This window comes from Mastigoproctus giganteus, chromosome 8 (genome assembly GCF_048544385.1).
Source record: "Mastigoproctus giganteus isolate SK-2022 chromosome 8, ASM4854438v1, whole genome shotgun sequence".
NCBI lineage: Eukaryota > Metazoa > Arthropoda > Arachnida > Uropygi > Thelyphonidae > Mastigoproctus > Mastigoproctus giganteus.
The window spans coordinates 14,274,875-14,293,889 of record NC_143582.1 but is presented as its reverse complement, the minus strand read 5'-3'; the positions used below and the strand labels follow the sequence as shown (position 1 = coordinate 14,293,889).

The 19,015-nt window shown below is 37.9% G+C and overlaps 1 protein-coding gene across 6 annotated transcripts in view; it reads right to left on the bottom strand.

Annotated features, from left to right (window-relative positions):
* LOC150081274 (uncharacterized) overlaps positions 1-19,015 on the bottom strand; it is a 207,994-nt gene that overhangs the window by 15,152 nt on the left and 173,827 nt on the right. For all 6 annotated transcript variants that reach the window (XM_090379587.1, XM_090379583.1, XM_090379586.1 and 3 more), the window contains one exon: positions 13,645-13,830. In XM_090379587.1, coding sequence (XP_090235713.1) covers positions 13,645-13,830 — 186 coding nt within the window. The remainder of the gene's footprint in view (positions 1-13,644; positions 13,831-19,015) is intronic.

Below are 19,015 nucleotides of genomic sequence, written 5' to 3'. Positions count from 1 at the left end.
TGGGGCATCACTTATGACTAAAGTTGGAAGGCTCATTGATGCGAAAGATTTTATCAGTTAAGATACTGTGATGAAAATCCTTTAATAGACAAATTCTGGAATAAATTTAATTTAATATCTGCAACTATCTCTGCTCTTATGCCAATCAAATTAGCCATGGAAGCACTACATTGCAAAGATTCTAATCTTTTTAACTGCAGATACGACACTAAAATAACTCATCACAAACAAAATTTGGAAATATGCAATCAGTTACAAACTGCCTTGAAATTCTGTATTTCGTCCAGATCTGTCACAATTTCTTCAGTATTTGCATGCTGGATCACTATATTAAAGTAAACTAGGATTAAATTAATTTCCACAACAAAGTGAAAACTGCCATCATAAAAATAGTAACTCGTTTAATAAAGACTTCATTTGTCCTATGCAGAAGATTCCAAAGAAAATGTTGGAACTGAAAACAATATTAATGACATTCTCCGATGAGATGTCCTTGATTACAACTGGCTACAGAAGAAAGATTTAAAGTTCAAATTCCTACTGTTAAAACACCTCACAGATTTGAAGAGACTTAAAAAAACAGAGATCATGTTTTTTGAAGGTGAAGGTATGAGGTTTGAATTTAAAACTTGCGTACAACAATTTTTTTTACAATTCCACCAGCAAGTGAGGCAGTCAAAAGGGCATTTTCAGCAGAAAACCAAATTTGCACAAAAATTTATACATGGCTGAATGATGAAACCATTGAGAGCCTCTGCTTTTTAAGAGCATGCTTCATCAGAACTGATGCTGATAATTGCAATTCTGAAAATGACATTATTGACATTTTTTGTTCAGTTTATATTTTCACTGAAAGAAGTTTTTTTAATTAGTTTATTGAATTATTGCTTTGTTAATTTTATTTTATTATTATTTTTAAATTTATAGACATCTATGAATACTGGTACAGTCAGTCCTTGTATAACACGTGTTTACGCTACACAAATTCGATCATACACGATTCATATATAGGGGAACGATATCTTATATAACATGAACCGAATTCGCTTATACACGATTCGCCTTTGTGTTTACAAGAAATGGCAGTTGAACGCGGAATCGCCCCAACTGAACGCAACACGATAGGAATGAAGAGAAGATTCTGAAAATGTTGATTGATTGATTGATTTGGTAGTTGTTGGCGCATCGGCTTCTGTGGCCATATTGCACCTCCCAAGGTTTTTGCAGTACTTTGATCCAAGCCCGAGGCGGGAATCGAACCCGCGACCTTTCGGTTGCCGGGTAGGTACTTTACCCACTCGGCTAGCCCGGTCGGCACTCTGAAAATGTATTTATGTTTTTTATATCAGTGAAGGGGAAACACATTTCACTATAATAATGTAAAAACCAACAATTCCAGCTATCGGTATAATCGCAAATGCAATGAGATAGAGTTTACTACCAGTTTATAACAGATTCCACTAGCAGAAACGCAACTGGAAATTGTTTTTATTGTTTTATGGTAGTAACCCCTAGAAATGTGCTTTAGTAAAATGTGAGGTGTTAATCTCTGCCTTTATGGTGTTGTTTATTCAGTTGCTACACGCGCGCAGCTTTGTTTATGTGTATCAAGTGTGCCTCCTCATTTTGTAATTGTGCTTTGTTCCCTAAAAATGAGTAAAATAATTAAAAGGTATGAAAAGGAAGCGTCCTGGTGAAGACACTGCAGATTCAGAGAGAAAAAGAAAAGCAATATCGATAAACAGAGGCAGACTGGATCAAAAATTCTTACCCGGGAAAATTTATAGTGGTCTCATACTATGGTTTATGGCCAAAATCACACCGACCTCCGGCCCACTGGGGTTTCCCCGGTAAGGCTTATGGCCAGTCTGCCTCTGTCAATAGAGAAAAATATGAAATTGTGAAACGCTTTGAGCGAAATGAAAGACCATGTGATATTGCACGTGCTACAGACCTAAATGAGGCAACGCCGAGAATTAGAAAGAATGCAGAGAAAATAAAAACAAACTTTCATAGCTTGTTTTTATTTGGTTTTTAGGAGCATTAACAACTAAGGCCATATTGCTCCGGGATGTAGGTGGTAGATGACTTTCATCAACCGGTGAAATACCACCACTTTGCTTATTGGAGGCTTGAAGTGGTGAAACCCATGTTTAGTCTCTAGAGCAAAGTTTCCGGCATCCCCCTCCCCCCATACTTCTCCTTCAACCCATGCACGGTACTAAGTACTATAGGTTTTGATACCTTTCGTGTTTGGGGTTTTCATAAAACAAACATATGCGGTGGTCATTCCCTGACCTTTCCGCATGCTCCGTATTTGGTGGTGACGGGCTCGAACCCCAGTCTAATCAAGAAGCGTGTGCTACGCACTGCTGCTCCTTCCCACCTGGCTAAGGCGCCACTTTCATAGCAGGAACAACTCAAGGTGTAATTAAAATCCACTAGATTAAGACACAAAGAATTGGAAGAGATGGAATGGCTGTCATCTGTTTGGATAGAAAATCAAACAAAAAACAAGTTTGCTTACGATAGAAGCAAAAGCATTAGCAATATTTTATTACGTAATAGTCGTAATAAAACACTTACGTATTTTATTACGATTATTTATTGTGTTTGGTAATGTTTTGGTTACAAATGTGTGTTCAATCTTGGGTGGTCGGCACCTAACCCTATTTTTCCCATAGGGCCTGCTGTTTATATTGCATGATTTTGCATTGCACGAGGGTTTCTAGGAACGCAACTGTCGTGCTATACGAGGACTGACTGTATCCTGGTTTCGAAAGATACCGTAATACCAGTATTCATTTTATGATCTAGTTTGCAATCTCTAATCACAATGTGTAGTTTTAAATGAGAGTGCAGGAATAATTAAGTTATAAAGAAGACAGTAGATATCATGCAGCTTTTACCATAATACACCACTGCATATGATGGGAAAAATAATTGCAAAAAAAAGTAGGGGGGGGGGGGGGAGGCTGACATACGATGAATGACAAATTTTCAAGACAAAAAACAAAAATCAATTCATATGCTACAATATACAGTAATATTATACTTCTAATTATTGGAGTTTTCACTCATTTTTAAAGACTTACAGAGCACCAGTTCAGAAACAGCCCTATACCGCAATTTCTGGTGTTGGTCTAGTATTACGTATCCTGGTGTGGGTAGGATTACCTTTGTTCACCCTCCCCCAGATGTGCAGAGAGCTGTCACCAGATCCCCAAAAGTTGTTGTTTGGTTTTTAGGAGCATTAGCAACTAAGGCCATATTGCTGCGGGGATATACGGTGGTCATTCCCCGACCTTTCCGCATCCTTCGTATTTGGTGGATCTAATCAAGAAGCATGTGCTATGCAATGCTGCTCCTGCCCACTGGCTATGGAGGCGCAAAGGATATCCCCAAAAGAAATGTGATTAATCACTAAGACATACCATTCTTGACCCAGCAGCTCTACCTTGCATCACTTCTGATGTAAGTCCCCATTCCTGTACCCACTGTTGCCAACAGCACTCAATTGTTTGGACATCATGACTCACATAAATGCAGATTTATGTCTAAGTATTTAAAATTATGAAATTTATTTTAAGAGCAATTAAACTGACCGAAAATTTTTGTTAACTTTCTTTTCTTTGTCATCAATTATAACCTTCTTTGACTAGTACTTTTCCTGTTCACACAGTCCTGGTACACTTTGAGAAGCTCTCACTCCTAGAAGCATTTTTCTTGAGATGGATAAATATTTGTATATATCTCCCTTGTTTACAATTGCACCATATAATTTCCACTGAGAAACATGGGATTTTAACAAAGGCTGTCAACAAAACGTAACTTGTTAAAAGAACAAACATTTTTCCACTGAAACATTCCACAGACAAAATTTAATAACCTTCCACAGTTCAAGAATTACAGTTTTTCACCTACTTCAGGTGAAAAACCTACTTTCTGACTGCTTCAGGTATTGTTAGGATGACCATACATCCTGGTTTATCCTGGACAGTCCCGGATTTTAGACCGTTGTCCCAGCAAGTTTAGTATATGTCCCAGTTAAAAATATTTTTATTTCAACTGTAAATTTTTCATTGGTCTATTTTTCCATTATATAGAGATTAATTAATGCTAACTTCCTAAGGAATTTATGTTATTTGATTTTTTAGGAGCATTAGCAACTAAGGCCATATTGCTCCGGGAAATGCGGTGGTCATTCCCCTGACCTTTCCGAATCCTCCGTATTTGGTGGTGACTGGGTCGAACCCCGGTCTAATCAAGAAGCATGTGCTACGCACTGCTGCTCCTTCCCACCTGGCTACTGAGGCGCCCAGGAATTTATGGCTTCCGTATATAATTGTGTATAATAGAATTATACACAAATGTAGAATCTTACGCAAATCTTGAACACAGTGGTGCACTATGATCTCCGTTGTCAATGCGCCAATAAACAACAAAACAACCAAACCAAACTATCTTGAACACAGCACTGCTATCTATTACACAACTAGACAGTGAACCATCTAAACCATACAGCAGCCTGTGGGCACCTTTCTCTAGCTACTCTCGAAGCAAATATTTTTCACTAAAAAGTGTCTATTATTTAAAAATCCACTGAAGAAGGCTTAAATAGAGTAATTTTTGTTTTCAGCAATGTCAACGAAAAAAATGAAAATGCACTTTTAATGACATTACATTGAACACTGCTTTTTTTAAAATACTATCTGCGATTCTATTTTCATTATGAAATGAATTCAATATTGTTTCAATTCTAATTTTACTGATTTTCAGGTATAATTTGCAATAATCCTGCAGTGCAAACTGCTTAATCAAAAAAATATTCTTGATCTTGCATTTAATCAGCAGATCTTTAATTAGCACAAACTTTCAAAATCAACATTAATAGTTTGCTACCAAAAAGTTCAGATTTTTGAGATTATTTCCTATCAGTTTTTAGGATGTGTTATAGACAACTATAATGAAATTTAATTGACATCCATTATACTACTCTGCATTTTAAAATAAATTCACTGATGTTTTCTCAGAGAAGGGTGTTTCTGAATCATTTTCTAATGCTGATTTCAAAAGACCCTGTTTGTTTTCACCATGTCGGGTATCTTCAAAAATTATGAATGAAAATTTGATTTTCACAAATTTTTATTAATTTTGGCAGAATTTGTGCACTGAAATTATAAAAACATGCTACCTTTACCAGGCATTTAAATTTAAATACATAGTGAAAACACTTAAAAGGGCAGCGAGGTAAAAATTCAACTAAACACTCACCCCCTCATTTTAAAAAATGATCTATGGGTCAAATTTTCTTTGACTTTTTTGGAGATCCTTCTACTTTACAGTCCCTCTTTAGCATCCAGCAAGGCAACTATCAGGTTGACATTCCACCTTCCCTGGTACCTCATCTCCACATGTTTGATGTCCTGGTGAAACCTCTCACTCTGTTCTTCACTAGCACTTCCTATATCTTTGGGGAAGTAGTCTATGTGGGAGTGTAAAAAATGTACCTTGACAGTTTGTTTGCTCAGATAGCAAACAAACTGAATGAGTATTTTGCATCTACATTCACATGTGAGGAATTATTACAGTTTGAAAATGGAAGAAGGTTATCAAATTGTAGCAGTGTGCTTAATGATTTTGTAATAACTGAGAGCAAAGTGGAGGAGAAATTGTTGAAGTTAAACATAAGAAAGGCACCTGGGGTGGATGGGATCTATCCAGTTATTTTAAAGGAGGCGGCAAAGCAACTAAGCAAACCCTTAGCCATAATTATGAGAGCATCCTTGGACTCAGGGGAGGTTCCCACGGACTGGAGATGTGCAAATGTGTCCCCAATTCACAAAGGTGGATCGAAGGGTGACACGAGTAATTACAGACCAGTTAGTTTAACTTCTGTTCCGGGTAAAATAATGGAGTCACTGGTTAAAGATGCATTGCAGGATCATCTAGACAAGACTGCAGCAATAATTCAAACACAGCATGGGTTTGTTAAGGGAAAGTCTTGTCTGACAAATTTGATTGGTTATTATGATGTGGTCACAAAGGAACTGGATGCGAAAAATAATTTTGATATCATATACTTGGATTTCAGGAAAGCTTTTGACACTGTTGCGCATGGAAGACTACTGTACAAATTGGAGCAGAATGGTATTAAGGGTAAGTTGCTACAATGGATAAAAGGATGGTTAAGTGGGAGAAGACAGAGGGTGGTAATCAATGGGTGCTGCTCTTCGTGGACTAATGTTATTAGTGGAGTCCCACAGGGTTCGGTGTTGGGTCCACTGTTGTTTTGTGTATTTATCAATGATATTGATGAAGGTATATCAGGCTTAACGTCGAAGTTTGCAGATGACACAAAGGTTGGCAGGGTTGTTAATGACAGTAATGGCAGTGTGCTACTGCAACAGGATCTAGATAATTTGGGCAGATGGGCTAAGAAGTGGCAACTGAAGTTCAACCTTGACAAATGCAAAGTACTGCATATGGGTAGAAGTAACCCCAGAGAAACGTACCAACTGTGTGGTACTACACTTAAGGTGGTAGAAAATGAAAAAGACCTGGGAGTAATTGTGCAGTCAGATATGAAGTTTTCTGAGCAATGCAGACAGGCTGCTAGGGCAGGTCATGGGGTTTTGTCAATGATATATAGGAATTTTGCTAGCAGGGAAAAGGAGGTGATTGTCCCTCTGTATAAGGCAATGGTCAGGCCACGCCTTGAGTATTGCGTACAAGTCTGGAGGCCTCATTTTAGGAAGGATGTAGATTTGCTTGAGCGTGTACAGAGAAGAGCAACACGATTGGTGAGGGGAATGAAGGGATCCTCTTACCAAGAGAGGCTTAAGTTCTGCAAATTGCAGTGGCTGGAGACTAGGCACCTGCGTGGTGATCTGATTGAGGTCTATAAGGCCTTGAATGGGTTGAGCACGCTGAATTCTGATGGGATCCTTCCACTTGTTCAGATTACGAACCTACGGGGACATAAGTTCAAATTAAGAAAGGACAGATGTAGAATAGATGTGCGGAAATTTGCCTTTAGCCAGCGGGTGGTTAATTGCTGGAACAAACTTCCATCTGTCGTTGTGGAAGTTGATAGGTTAAATAAATTTAAGGAGGAACTGGACAGGCATTTGGAGGGAATGGTGTGATGATTTTTTTTTTTTTTTTTTTTTTTTTTTGGCTGATGCTGCATAAGCTCCTACACTTGCTTTCTTGCATCATGTGCCACTACTACTACTACTACTACTACTACTCATGTTACAGCCAAGCTTCTTGTTTGCTAACGTATTCTTAACTATAGTCTTATAGATAGCTTGTAAATATCTTGGTTCATGATCGTGGAGATCAAGGTTTGGTTGTTAAGACCTCATTTGGATCCTCTTCATCGCCTATCCCATCAGCCTCTGCATGTGACTTTGATGCAACATCCACATCCTCCATGTCAACCTCTTCAAATCAGGCATCGCTACCAATGTTGCAAGTACCTGTGACATCTAAGTACAGCTTCTGCCAAGACTTTTCAATTTTTTAATCAATTTGGTGCAATTGATTCAAACTGATATTATACACACAGTTCAAAATAGTACTTATATTATAATGGATTTGAATAAAATGGAGCCTTGTAAAGCGAGGTACAACTGCAATTGATTAATTTATAAACTTGTGCTGCACTAAATATTAACTAGGATTTATGAATTAATAATAATAATTTGCAGAAAATTTTGGGAATAATTGCCTTATGTTAAAATTTTTTTCAAATACTAAATGTAAAGAAGCAGCTGTCTGCTTTGCAGGTGGTGCAAGACTGTAGGAGAGCTTGACCATAACAAGTGTATTTTGTTCATTCTGTTTAGTGTACAAATGTTACAAGAGAGCAAATCCTAATGTTGTTGTTGTGTTTGGATTTTTCTGGTGTAAAGGCTACTAAGGCCATATTGCACCTATCATAATATTTAATACTAGTTTTATTGGCTTCTATGGAAGCAGTTAGAAACGGTTATATAAACCTATTCATTTCAGAAAGAAGAAAAATTCTGTGGGGTTTGAATTTTCACCTATGATATGGCGAAGTGAAAATTCCTGTAAGGTTGAGAGAGAAGTGAATGAAATTAGATGAGAGTTGTTATACAAGGTGCATTCCAGGAGTATGTGTTTTATTGTGAGTGGCCTGTTTTAGTGCGAACACTGTGGAGGGTCATTACCTGATAACAGGAATAGATAGGTCAAGTGAGTGTGGCCTATTTGGTTTCTCGCCAGGACTACCTCTTATTGTCTGTTTGTGCGGAAATTGGAGGCCCATAATTGTGGTACAGATTTAATTTCAAGGAGTTTGTTATGTATATGCATTTTGAAATCACTGAACGGGACCAGAAAATTCATTAGGGATGTGCTTGGCAGCAGCATCTGCAATTTTGTTTCCTGGTATTCCAGTATGGCCTTCTTCTTTCTTCTTCTTCTTCTTCTTGGTCCTTAGCTGGCAGCTGGGGGAGGCAGTTGGCCACGCAACCAGTATGCTGCTGTAGGTGCCGCAGGGTTTCGGACTTGCTCTGTGATGTTCTTCCATACTTTACGATCCCTGGGATCGTAAAGTATGGCCTGGGATCCAGCAGAAGACAACCTTTTGCCGATGATCTCTTAGGCGAATCAACTCTGATCTGATGAGCTGTAGTAATGGATGAGTAGATGGCGAAATCTTTTGCATTGCTGATAGGGCACTTTGCAAGTCTGTGTAGATTATGCTCTTTTCGATTGAGAGATGGAAAATGTTTTCCAGAGCAAGCTTTATGGCATATAATTCAGTGGTATAACTACTGCATTCTGTCGGAAGTGACACTGAAATGGTAGAATCGTGGAATACAGCTGCTGCACCTGTTCCACTCTTGGACTTCGATCCATCAGTATATATTTTAGAGAAGTCAGGATAACATTGTATATGTACAATGTGCAGCTGTTGGATATTATTATCCATTAAGGAGTGTTTTCCCTATTGGTGGAAATAACTGTCACAAGATGGCATGATGACAGACCATGGAGGAACGTGATCTATAGGTTCTTGGTGGACTTTATTGAGTTTTATATTCCAGTTTTCTGCTAGTTCCATGAACTTAATACCTGCAGGCCTAGTTGCTTGTGGTTTGTTTCTGTAAAAGGTCGTGAGTTGCGGATCATTAAATATTGACCAATTAGGATGGGTCGACTGGCTTTGGATCTTGGTTGCGTAGTTCAGTAATAACATCTTTCTTCTGATGGTTAGAGGAGCTTCATAGGCTTCTACATACAGACTTTGCACCGTTCTGAATGCAACTAGAGCTATTCTAAGAGCTGAATGTTGAATAGGGTTCAGGCGAGATAAAGCACTTTCCCTAGCAGAATTGAAGACAGGCGCGCCATAGTCCAATCGAGATCTGATTATGGATCTATATAGGTGAAGCAAGGTGTAACGGTCTGCTCCCCAGGTTGTTGCTGATAAGACTATGTTCATTTTTTTTTTTGACAAAGCTGTCCAGAGATGTTCAATGTGTTTTTGATGGTTTAACTTGCTGTCAAAAATTAAGCCAAGCAGACGAATACTATTTGCTATTGGAATAGGATGGTTATCTAACTGGAGTTCAGGATCAGGATGCATTTTACGTATGGCAGTCGATTTCTGGCTGGATAGTCTGTAACCGTTTTGTGTCATCCAAATCTGGATCCGATTTATTGATATCTGCAATTGTCTCTCAATATAGTTCATGTTTTGAGAATGGCAGGAGACTGTGAGATCATCGGCATAAAGATATGAGTCCACTGTTTTTGGAATGAGTTCAGTTAATTTAACTGATTAATTCTAATCAGTTAAATCAGTTAATTAAATGATTAATTCTAATTGCAAATAAAGTGGCACTGAGAACAGACCCTTGAGGGATTCCTTCTTCCTGGACAAAGTTTTTAGACAGAGTTCCCCAATAACAAACTTGTTATAAGAAATTTTGGATGAAATATGGCAAATTTCCTCTCAGGCCAAGAGAATGTAGATCCTTTAATATGCCGAAACAGCATGTCATGTCAAAGGCTTTCTAAATATCCAGTATTGAGAAATCAGGAATGCATTCATTAATATCTCAATATTGATAAATGCATTCCTGATGTTTGCTTCAGCTTTAATCATAAGGTCCAATGATGATAGATTTTTTTCTGAATCCAAATTGATTGTTATTGATTAAATTTTGGGACTCAAGATACCATGTCAGACAGCGATGAATCATTTTTGAGGGTTGGTCTGTAGTTATGGGGAACAGAATAGTCTTTACCAGATTTTGGGATAGCCAGTATGTACGAATGATGCCAGGAGCTTGGGAATGTATGTTCAGTGAAGATTCGATTGAAGAAGGTCAGCAGTGATGAGTGTGACTTTGGATCCAAATTTTTGAGCATTATATAAAATATCCCATCAGGGCCAGCAGCACTCTTCCTTGTGTTGGTAAGAGCATGTTGCAGTTCAACCATGGTGAATGGTTGATTATATGTTAGTGCACATCTGTCAATAAAAATCCATTTTGGTCACACCTTTAATTTTTTGAAATGGTTGGTCATAAGCAGTTGAAGAGCACAACTGATAAAATACAGATCCTAATGCATTTGCGATTTCTGTAGGGGTAGAGAGTTCCTGTCCATTCCAGTTAATTAGTGGAGTAGACGTTGGAGGAATTTTGCCATTTAACAATTTTATCTTATTCCAGATCAGTCTGATGTCTGTATTTTTATTAAATGAGGAAGCGAATTTAATCCAAGATTCTTTTTTTGCTTTCTGTCTGATATAACGGGCTCTTGCTCTAAGTCGCTTATAATTAATAAGATTGGAAGTGGTTGAATGTTTGTGGAATTGATTCCATGCTTTGTTTTTCTCTTTTTTTTTTTGCATTGTTGCACTCTTCATTCCAAAATGATTTAATTTTCGCCTTTTCCCGACTTGGTATTGTGGAATGGCAGCAGTTGCAGCTGTTAGAATTTGGTTTGTTATATGTTCAGTAACATAGTTTATAGAGAGCACTGTATGATATGGTTGTTGAATGAGACAAGCCTGCTGTAATTTATCCAGTCAGCCTTTGGAAATTTCCATTTTACTGGATTATCTCTTGGTGATGAACAGGAAGTTTGAATTTTGCATATTACTGGGAAATGATTGCTGTTGTGAAGATTGTTAAGACTTACCCAATTGATACTTGCATAAAGCACTGGAGAGCAAATGGAAAGGTCTATTGTGGAGGTTGATCCAGTAGGAAAATGGACATAGGTAGGAGAGCTAGTATTCAACAATGTTAAATCCTGTTTGTCAATCACCGTTTCAATAAGCTTACCACACCTGTCTAAGCTAGGGGAACCCCATAATGGGTGGCGAGCATTAAAGTCACCTAGTATACAGAAGGGAGGTGGTGGTTGCAACACAAGATCTTCGATTTCCTGAACAGAATATGGACAGTTAGGTGGAAGATAAATTGAAACTAATGTAACAGCGATTCCAATTGCTATGCGTGTGGCAACAGCTTCTAAAGAGGTTTGCAATGGAATGCATCTGGAGGGGACTCTTGAGTCCAACAGGATGGCTACTCCTCCATGAGCACCATTAGTGTCAGATATATCCTGTCTGAAGATAGTGTAATTTTTGACTGTAGGGGAAACTTGGGGCGTTGTTAGTTTCTTGTAGGCACATGGCAACAGAATGGAAGAAGTGAATTAATTCATTGATATCATCGATATTGCTGCGAAAACCTCTACAATTCCACTGAATGATGTGTTCCATTATTTGTTTTTATTCGTGGAAGATGTATCTGACTGCTTTTTTATAAGTTGATTGTTTATGATTGTCTGGTTTTGGTTTTTCTTTTCGGGGAAAAGTGGGACATTCTGATTCATTGTTATCGTCCATATCATCTTCTGCGTGTATTTCAAGCAGTTCTTCTTCTTGACCAATAGTATCATCTGTATCTATGCTTGTTAGGCACAATCCTTTCGTTTCAACAGGATACGATTTTTGCAAATTTTCTGCTACCTGAAAATGCGGAGGTCTCGGGATGGAATTCTGAGTGGCATATTATTGCTTTGCTCTACTGAATTTGGTTTAGATGGATGTTGGCACAAGAGTACTGATCAAGCCCAGTCTGATATTGATATTTTTGGAGAGATGGATACTTCCGTGTGACATGCCACTGATTCGTGTCTGTGAATGGTGGAAGCATAAGTGCATTTTGGTATACTTAAGTTGGCCTGTTTTTTGGCTTCTTGATAAGAGACTTTATTTTCAATTTTATATTTTTGTATTTTTTTTCCTATCTTCCATAGTTTACAATATTTGGAGTAAGCTGGATGCTTACCACTACAATTAGGGCACTGTGGTGTTGAAGCCTTGCATTCTGTTTGCGTGTGATTTCTGCAGCCGCAGTTCGGACATATAGCGTCTCCACGGCATGCTGTCTGAGAATAGCCGAACTTTTGGCATTTATAACATCTGAGCAGATTTAGAATATATGGCCTAACGTGGCAGTTCAAGTAACCTGCTTTGACAGAACCTGGGAGATTTGGCATACTGAAGGTTAAGATTATATTTCACGTAGGAGTTAAGTTGCCGTCTTTTCTGATCATGATTCATTTTTCATGAGACACATTTTGTTCTTTTAGCTCCTGGACTATTTCTTCCTCAGAAACGTTTAAAAGATCCCATTCGAAGATCACTCCCTTGGAAGAATTCAGTGTGTTGTGTGGGGTGACCTGAATCAATATTCCACTTAAAGAAGTTAGTTGTAATAGGAACTCAATGTCTTGAGTGAGATGTCTCTATCAGTAAATCTCCTGATTGGAAACGTTTGACCATTTTTGGTGAACCTGCAGCATTTTCTAGGCATCTCTGGATGATAAAAGGGGAGAGCTTGATCACAGGTTTGGATGACAAAGAATGTACTATAAGGAAAGCTGGAGATTCCTGATTCCTAGTGTCCTTTTTAAGTCATTTTGAAAGAGAGAGAAGTCATGGTTGGTGTCATTGTCGTGTTCATGTTGAGAGCTCTTAAGCGTGAAAATACGTCAGTTTCCATTTCTGCTCCCTTTAGTCCCAAGGGATGGATTTCCCCCCCAGGTTACCGGCCCTGCCACATGGAGGCAGGAGCTGTGCTACCAGTGACCAAGTGGATATTGAAGTTAGTAAAGTGATTAGTATTTGATATGAAGACTAAGAAAAGAAAGATGGATTCCCTTTCTGGGTTTTTACTTCTGACTTTGCAAGCAAAGAACTACTTGATGTGAACAAAAGAGGAGAAAATCACACGAGAAAAGAAATAAAACTACAGTGTTTTCAAAGAGCACTTTATAAATCGCACAGAGAAAAACGCTTGGCACCCGGGGCTAATCCTAATGTAAAGCAGTTATTTTATACATAACTTATTTTGCTAAATTAATAAATTCTATTTAACATGCAGTACAATGAGTCTACATATCATATTGAGGTAAATTTCTCTTATTTTTCAACAAATGAGTCTCTCCATAATTTCAAGTTACTTGCATGATAAAGCATACCTTTCGTCTCCAACATTAGAAATAATCATATGATTAAAATTTAGTAGTCTAAATGCCTATATTTATAAAGAGAATAAACATACAACATAAAGTACTTGCCTCTTTTCCTGAAAGTTCAATGTCCTTTCTTTTTTGTAACTCTTCAATCATTTCATTGTTGAGATAACCATCCCTCAACAACTGATATGCAGCCTCCCCTTCAGCCATGTTAAAAGCTCCACAAAGAAGAACTGGCTTCACAGAGCCTTCCATTTTGGACACTGCTTCTCGGGCCAAACATGACATCTTAAAAAATAATAAATAATTATCATATATTATCACATGGCGCTAAGAAATGCAATTATACATAGTTAATAATAAGAGATAAATATCTGATCTTGAAATGTTATTGAGAAATTTAACATGAAAGGTGGTGAAAAATATTCAAAACTGTTTGTACTATACAGATTTTAAAACTGTTATTATTTATACAGAACACCAGCATCTGGGGCCACACTGCTGTGTGTACTATGTTTGTACTAGTGTGACCCTGGCCAATTTACATGTTAATTCAAAAAACCCAGAATAACTGACAGGGGGAACCCTATCCTCTTTGTCTGAGCCTGAAATCATATCTAGAGAAGAGGCCAATACTGATAAAAGCAATGAAATAAAAATGCTTTGTTGGGCAACAGATTATGTTAAACTGGTCATTGAGCAGTTACTCTGTAACATCGTTGGATGAATCTACATTTAACCTCCATGGATTGTATGGCCAGCAGGACCTACGGCAAAGGCATAGCAAAACTTTTCGAACCAAATGCACAGACACAAAGTCAAGTGATATCGAGCTACGTCACATGCAAAAGGGTAGGCAGACTGAAGTTTACAGAGGAACTGAGAATCTCTAGTGCTATAAGCATTTTATACACACAACCCCCCCCCCCCTAGTAACTGATCATGTGAAGCAAAACTGATTTACTCCATTCCAGAAATATATACAACTATATATATCTCAAAGTATTAACCTTATCATCAGATTTCACAGATGAAATGCAAATTCCTTATGCAGTTCTTAGAGACACATTTCAAGAAACCAAAAACTATACTTTAATGCAAGATTTTGCTCTACGCATACAAACAACAAAATAGAATTAGACAGTGTCCATAATAATTATTGTAAAATTTTAGAACATTATTAGTAATCTTTTATTGGAATTTTGAGATACAATATTCACTACAGCCCTTATTTAAATCCTATCTAGAACTGCTAGCCTGTCGTGGGACAAAAAAAAAAAAAAAAACTTAAGGAAAAAATCTTCAATCAAAGTTAAGTTTAAACAGATGGATGCCACCTGGTAACAAATTATGTGAAAAACTAATTCGCTCATGCCAGATGTATACAGCAATAATTTTATTATCAGATTTTGCAGATAATATGCAAATACTTTCTTGCTATATTATTTATTTTACTCACATTTTATTAAACTTTCGTGGTATCTTTTACAAAAGATAACATTCTTGTATACAGTAAAGAATTTTTGTACCACTGTTGCATTATTTTTAAAAATAAATATTTTTAATAATATATTTCTCGTTTATATCATATATTTACCATTGGTCTTAATTTAGAATCATTCTAGAGTTATCTCCTTAAAGCTTGAACTTAAAAGAGCAGACTTTGCAATCAATGCACCCAATTTTCCAAAAAAATAAAATAAACAAATAAATAAACACTCTTTATTGTAGAGCTAGAAATTGAACAGTATTGCCCCATGTGTCCTTCATGGCCAGAAAAAGGCAAGACCATTAACAATATCTGCAGCGGCATGTTCGACAGGCAACCAGAGAGGGTAATATTCTTGATCCGGTTATCAGCAGTGATTATATGTGTATAAAGAATTTGATGATAAAGGAACCACTAGGAAACATTTTGCCCTATGTTTTACTATGGGATGCTGTCACGCTATGACACTGATCTATATTCATCAAGATAACAATAGAAGCTTTAAACAAAATGTTTTCTTTAAACAAAATGTCTTCAGCAAAAACAAAATGTTTTCTGGGAAAATAGAGTAAAATAATGTAATAGGACCAGATTTTGTAAAGAAATATCAGAAATAAAGTGAGTTGTTGAAGAAATGTTTGCCAAACTTTCTAAAACAGGACATGATCTAGTCAAGGAGGTTTGTGCCTTTGTGTGTGCTAGGTGTCTAGAGTGTCAAGAAATTAGGTGCCAACTCAGCGTTCTGATGAGAGTCTACGAGGGCTAGGTGTAGGGTAAATGCCGTTGAAGAAATTAACATGAGGCCCAACAAGCTCTCAGCTGCCCAGCTCAATGGCTGAGCTCACTCCTCTGCATCAGGCAAAACAGAGACAATCTCCAAGGCAGAATAGAATGCGCTGGTCCCAAAGGAACTAGTTATTGTTGGTGACTATTGTCAGGGAGACAAGGAATATACTATGCAAGAAGGATAGGTGAAACAGAACAAGGGTATGTCTGCCATGGGCAAAAGTTGATGCTGTATGTGTTTGAAACAATGAGATATTTATCTACAGATTTAATCAACAAGCACAGGTCAATGTTGAAAAAAAGTTGTGAGTTAGAGTTGAAAGTGTCTGCAATTTTGCCCACACATGATAGGAGGGAGTATATTATGAGAGTCTTGTCGATCAATTTGGTCCTGGAGAGATTGTGCAAGGCTCAAGGGGTAGAATTTTTTTCAGCCTGATCTGTGCTTGTTGACAGGAGAGACTACTACTACAGGGATGGGGTACACTTGAATAGAAAGGGTGCAAGAATATTTGCAGATGCTATCGAGGCAGTGTTAGGTGGGTTAGAAAACTGCTGGCTTTGGGGGGGGGGGGGTACACAGAATAAAAGGTTAACAGTGGCCGCAGGCAGAGGCAAAAGTGATTCTTGCACTGCTTCTATTAGAATGAGCAGCAGCCTGGAAAGCAAGGTGATAGAGATTTCTGGGAGTCATAGTGGAATAAGTGAATACATGGGCTGTGTTAGGGTACCTAAGAGTAGAAACAGGTGCATGTATACTTGCATGTACACCGATGCCAGGAGTATAGTTAATAAATTTGATAAGCTTGAAGTACTAGTCAAGACATCAAAGGCAGATATTGTTGGGAAATCAGAGACGTGGTGTCACACAGATATAAGCAGTGCAGAATTGGAATTTGGGGAGTACAATGTGTACAGGAAGGATAGACAGGACAGGAAAGGAGGAGGGGTTATGCTGTCAGTTAAGAAACAACGCTGCATTGTCCACCAATGCAGCGTTGAGTCTGTTTAGTGTGAAAGAAGCACTGGGAAAGGAAAAATGAGAGTAGGTGTGTGTTATTGGCCTAATAAATCTGATGACTATAATGAGCAATTGTGCAGAGAAATAAAGTGGACCAGTAAATCAGAATGTCTTATAATGAGGGATTTTAACTTTACAGATACTGACTGGAACTTGTGGTTTGGTCACTCGCACACTAGCAAGACTTTAGTGGATTTATTGGATAACTGTTTTCTACAGAAACATGTTCGAGAGGCAACCAGAGGGAGTAATACTCTTCATCTGGTTATCAGCAGTGTTTATTCATGCATTAAGAATTTGCAGATGAAGGAACTATTGGATGACAGTGATCACAATGTACTGATGTGGGAATTACTTAAAGATGCAATTACAGTAAACCCTCATTAATACGGACAGCTCAAAAAAAATTTTAAAGTGTAAAAATTAAACGACGATCGGGCTCAAAGGTCATATGTGTTGTGTCCAAGGTCATTGGGCTGTGATGACTCACGCTGCACAAACAACTTGGTTCTCGGCTGGGGTTCAGATAGTTGTTTGCTCCACAGTTATAGGCTTCTATCTTTTGTCGTTTGTGCTATGCAGTTAATGTCTTTAAGTAAGCCTAGTGTAGGACAGAAGCGTAAGCATAAAATGCTTTCTCTTCACGATAAACTATCGGTGACAGAAAAACTTGAAAAAGGAGCTTCAGCATCCAGCTTCTGTCTTGATTACGGCATTGCAAAACAAACTGTGTCGGACATTAAAAAGAAAAAAAGTGAAATTCAATTTTGTTCTCAAGTTCTACGTGGAGAAAGAAAAAAGTAAAGTTAAACGAATGCAGATGCCTACTGATAAAACACTAGATGATGCTGTGTACAAATGGTTTTCCCAACTTCATTCGTCTGGTTTGGCTGTGCAAGGAATAGACCTTCAAGCAGCGGCGGAGAGACTGGCTAAAGAGTTAGGAATTGAACAATTTAAAGCGAGCTCAGGTTGGCTTTTTAGATTTAGAAGATGGCATAACATTTCAAGCAAGAAAATGTGTGGGGAAATTCTTAGTGCTGATTTTGAAGCTGTTGAGCCTTTCATGAAACAACTGAATGATTTTATTCAAAAGGAGAGTTATCAACTGAACCAGGTGTACAACTTTGTTACACAGTAAACATTACAAAGCGTATTTCATATAATCCGGACTTTCATTAAAACGGACACCTCTCAGCCCCTACTAGTCCAGTTTAATGAGGGTTTACTGTACCATCAAGGCTAAAGGGAAGGGCTTTTGCTTTCGTAAAGGTGACTACAGTGGTCTCAAACAGTTTTTAAATTCTGTACAGTGGGATCAACTGATGATGTTACCAACGCTGAATTCTAAATGGACTTAATTTTGGAGGCTACTAGGCTTTTCATTCCAACTAAGATACTGTTCAAGGTTTAGGCATAAATGGATGTCAGATGAATTAATGAGGCTCACGGCAGAGAAGAAGAATGTATGGAATGCATATAAAGCATCATGTGACGCAGAAGCCTATGGCAGGTATAAACTAGTCTGTAATCAAGTCACAAAGGAGGTTAGGCAGATTACGAGAAATAAAACAGCAGAGTTCACTTATGTAAACTCTAGAAGGAAAGGGATGAAACAGATTGGACCACTTAACATACATGGGTTGACTATTGATGATCATGCTCAGTTGGCTGACAAAATGAATGAGTATTTCGCATCTACATTCACACACGAGGAGTCATTCAATGAGGGGAGTGCCAGAAGTTTATCAAACGCTAACAAGGAGCATAAGGAAGTAAAGCAAACCCTTAGCCATAATTATGAGAGGGGACCTCCCCTGGACTCAGGGGAGGTCCCCCATGGATTAGAGGTGTGCAAATGTATCACCAATTCACAAATGGGATTCAAAGAGGTGACACAAGTAACTACAGACCTGTTAGTTTAACTTTTGTTCTGGGGAAAATAATGGAATCACTGGTTAAAGAAGCATTGCAGGACACAGCATGGGTTTGTTACAGGGAGGTCTTGTCTGACCAATTTGATTGGATACTATGATCTGGTCATAAAGGAACTGAATGCCAAAAATAATTTTGATATCATATACTTGGATTTGAGGAAAGCTTTTGATACTATTGAACATGGAAGACTGCTGTTCAAATTGGACAGGTATGGCAGTAAGGGTAAGTTGCTACAATGG